We start from the raw sequence: 4263 nt of genomic DNA, 5'->3' as shown, positions 1-4263 counted from the left end.
ATAGCTATAGCTCAGCTGATGGTAATTTCTCCATCATGATCATACAATGTCTTGCCCCCGGCACAAAGGTAACTGTATCATCCTTTGGGAATTTGTCCACAGTATTTGCTCCTCCGTTGTTTTATTTATTATAGTTATCAATTTTTCTGCGGTTCCTGTTTCCATTGATGTAATAACACTCGTTGTACTGTGATACGAGTGTTAAAGCGTCATCACTTGGACCGATTCATAATAGAGAATAGGGGATTTCAATAATATGTGTGAGTTTGCCCATTTCGTGTTTTGGCGCCAAGTGAACACGTTGATTTTTTTCCCGCCTTGTATTATACAGACTGAATAATGGTAGATATCAGGGACGTCCAAGTGGCAGTGATGCGTTACATTTACTCTGGATTGATTTGCTTTTGGGAATCAAAACCTCCCGTGGCAACAAACCCTTTTGTCAAGGTGACCTTTTACCCCTTTATAGCTGAGATGCAAACACTACAAGCATAGAGAGCACGGCTACGAGAATGTGTATGCGTTGCTCTCTTGTCTCCACACTAAACATACACATCACGGTTTGTGTACGCTCGCTCTTTAGTCCACATAGAGGCAGGTCCTTTCTCTTTGGTCCACAGCACTCCGGACTGCCAGCCTGGACGCTTTAGCCATTTTATAAGAAAACCACTTGAATTTTGTTCATGGTTTTCGATTGTTGTGAGAGCGTCTGCTTTATAGTTGAATTTCCAGGAGTTTATTTCAGCAAGTCACCGCCAGTTCTTGTTGTTGGTCAATCCACGTGCGAGTTTCGAAAGGGCGTGTCAGCATATACAATATTGAGAAGTTGTGTGTGTGATGTGAACAAGTCCGCGCAATCAGAACAACCCAGAAACACAACCGGTGAGGAACTGATGGGACAGTGCTGGAGTGTTAAACCATTGATGCCGGTTGTGACCATTTTGTGCAATCGAGATTGTGTGTTGTTGTTGCTGTGTTTGAGACCATCCTTGCAGCCAGAAAAAAAACAGTTGACCATTTCATGAAATATGCTTGACCATATTGACCCCGTGTTCCAACAAGCCGTGTTCCCCTTTGAGGAGGATTTCGACCACCGACCATGGGTCAAGATAATGGAGACCCACTGGAAAGATTCCATCTACTTCAGCATCGTCTACGTGATAGTCATCTTCGGTCTCCAGTGGTACATGAAAGACAGACCGAAATGGGACCTGCGCCGACCCCTTGTCCTCTGGTCCCTGGTGCTGGCCATCTTCAGTAACGTGTGCGCCTTCCGACTGTGGCAGGAAATCTTCCTCTACAAGAACATGTACGGCTGGAGGGCCACCATGTGCGAGGCGGTGCCGGGTTACTCCGGGGTGAACGGCTTCTGGTCCTTGCTCTTTGTCTTCTCCAAACTCCCCGAGCTCGGAGATACCCTGTTCATCGTGCTACGCAAGCAAAAGCTCATCTTCCTCCACTGGTACCACCATGTCACCGTCATGATCTACTCATGGTATAGCTACCCTCTCCTCGTCGCTCCGGGTAGGTACTTCATCTTGGTGAACTGCTCCGTGCATGCCATCATGTACACCTACTACGCGCTTAAGGCGTCTCGCATGGTCCGCATCCCACGTTTCATCAACGTCTGCATCACCTTCGTACAGATGTCCCAGATGATCGTGGGTTGTATAGTCAATTACCTAGCCTACCACTACCGCTCGAACGGGGAGCCATGCTCCACCACGGACCACAATCTCCTGGTAGCTCTCCTGATGTATTCCAGTTACTTCTTCCTCTTCGCCCATTATTTCTACCAGGCGTACTTCGTCCGCAAGCCGTCGCCGAAGCCCACCGGGGGGAAGGAAAGCAACGGAGTCAACCAGCGCTCCAATGGGGTGCATACCAACGGTGTCGCGTACTCCAACGGTGTCAAAACGAGCAGGGCGAACAACGTAAAGGTTGATTGAGTGAATCTTTCAATGTACTTTTGTTTCTTTTACCTTTACAGTTCAGACTCAAAAATTGGAATATGCACAGAAATGCATGTGGTTTTGCTGGTCCATGGTTGACGGTATTGAACAATATTTTTGTCACAAAGTTGTACAGCTCGGAAATTATTTCTGAGAAGTTACCGTATCCTGCCACCTTTTTTTCAGTTGTTGGGAAATAAAATTAAATATAGTGTCTAAATTTACTCAAATGAGAAGTGAAACAGTGGTGGCAGGATACGATGAGTTTGCCATTATTTTAGTATTGTGTCCTAAGAAACGTTTTAAATATTTATCATGGTTCCTGACCAAAAAGTAAAAGATAAACTTTTTTTCGTTAGAGCGGGTGATACCTTTTGAAATACCATTCACTCAAAAAAATCTATTTTTTACTGTTTGGGGCCCAAAAATCTGACCTAGCATCTTTAAGACATTTCTATGCTAAATTTGTGCCAAATAGCCATATTATAGTTTGTACACAAGCCTTTACAAATCCCGCCGACGTGATGTATACTGCAATAACATAAAACCAATATGTTTTTATTTAGAAATGAATGGATGAATAATAATTATTGCTTTGGAATTGCCAAAATTGTAATGTTGAAACTACAGAAGTATTGTCCATAGCGGTTTATTGTTTGTGTATGTATTTTTTTTCCCAGTTCAACATTACAATGTAAAGTGCAGGGTTTGAAACAGTTGCCAATACAAATTTTCAGTGGAAGGATCTTGGTGCTTACATGATGACCAATGTCATAAACCTGCTTATTGCAACAACTCTCTGCTAAGCAGAAATGATCAGAATACCAGTCACAAAATGGTATCATAACATGGTAGTCTGTTAAGCATTTCTTTTGTTGTGCTTAGTTAAACAGCTCTATGAAATTGGGCCATGGACTCTTCAAGAAATGTATGCATTGAACCCTATTGGTGTAGGGAGTCACTGTTTTTAGTTGTTTATTACAAAACAGTACCTATGAAGTGATTATAGTTACGAAAACCGAAACACTTGAAACCAATATTCACACAATTCTGAGAAAAGTGAAACATCTTGTAGTTTCTCTGGTCTATGAAGAATTGTTCTTGGAATGTTTTGTAAGCTTCCTTTCTAACTGTAAATACACGGACGGGATTGTTTGATTTTCTGGATTGTTTAAAATATTATAGATCTGTCTGGCCGAATTTTAGATGCATTTAATTTATTGTCTTAAAAAATGGTATTAATCTGCATTGTGCCTTATGCACGAATACAAACCAGACAGCTTTTAGTGTGTGGTGTGACAATTTTGTATTTAGTACTTTTAAGCCAGCATACCGAACGGGATCTGGGAAAATATACCTTGGTGCCATATTTTTTATACAAAAGGGTAAATACCTTTCTATTGTTCATAAACAAACCGCGCTTGTTGGCATGGACGACATTAATGTTAGCAAAACACTCAATCGTGTTGTTAACAGAATGCTTTAACAAAACTCAATGTTTTCTGCAAACTTTCAACTCAATAAAATATCTCCCGTGATTGGTTGCTTTGTTTCCAACAAGTCAATTCTATTTTTGAATATATTTTGTGTAGCATTGTTTGAAGCTTTGTAATATCTGTTTCCATCTTCCCAACCTCGGTGGGCAAAAACTTTGGATGTGAAGTTTCAAAAGAAATGTCTATAAAACCGCCGTTTTTAATGTCCATTATCGGCTCGTGGCTAGATCACCGCTTGCATCAACGCCATACACCGCCACTGGCTTTGGCTGCTTCGCTAGCCATTTTGAGATTACAAATTGCATTTAAATTGCATGTCCACAGGGTTTGGCTGCGGCGCCATTTTGAGATTGAAATTGCAGGGCAAAAATAAAATAATGCGTCAGAACACCTCTTTTAATAGTGGATCGCTTCAGGCGCTCTAAGGGGAGGGGAGCGGTTGGGGGGGGGGGCATTGGATCACAAAATGGCACAAAAATAATAGCTGTATGGTCTAATAGGTTTATAGTGGTAATGAAATCAGGTGAATGAGGTATATACATAGCAACAGCCACAGCTGCCAATGCGGTCGTAACGTGTACTTTGGTTCTCATAAATATTCGCTCTCCAAACATATTGCTGCAGCATGACGGAGGTGAACAAACTTTCATCCCTTTGTAAACAATATCACGAACTGAAAAAAGGGCTGTCAGTGTTTATTGCCACTATGGCAACAAGTATAGGCCAACAAACGCAAGTGATGGATCTGCGGGCGCGGCACTATCATTGACTGGACTTTGATTCCAATCGAATTATAAACCAGTCATAAGCGTTCC

The 4263-nt window shown here is 41.9% G+C and overlaps 1 protein-coding gene across 1 annotated transcript; it reads left to right on the top strand.

The window, feature by feature from the left end:
- Positions 1–282: 282 nt before the first annotated feature.
- Positions 283–3512, top strand: LOC117290935 (elongation of very long chain fatty acids protein 6-like). Its single transcript, XM_033772510.1, has one exon. It carries the CDS (start codon positions 1029–1031, stop codon positions 1947–1949), a length of 921 nt encoding a protein of 306 aa, XP_033628401.1. The 5' UTR covers positions 283–1028; the 3' UTR covers positions 1950–3512.
- The last annotated feature ends 751 nt before the right edge of the window (positions 3513–4263 follow it).

Source organism: Asterias rubens, chromosome 5 (genome assembly GCF_902459465.1).
Source record: "Asterias rubens chromosome 5, eAstRub1.3, whole genome shotgun sequence".
Taxonomy (NCBI): domain Eukaryota; kingdom Metazoa; phylum Echinodermata; class Asteroidea; order Forcipulatida; family Asteriidae; genus Asterias; species Asterias rubens.
Note: the sequence above shows the minus strand (reverse complement) of the source record. Positions and strands in the feature narration are given on the sequence as shown.

Coding starts and splice junctions, on each gene's coding strand:
- LOC117290935 (XM_033772510.1), top strand. CDS start 1,029: ATGCTTGACCATATTGACCCCGTGTTCCAACAAGCCGTGTTCCCCTTT.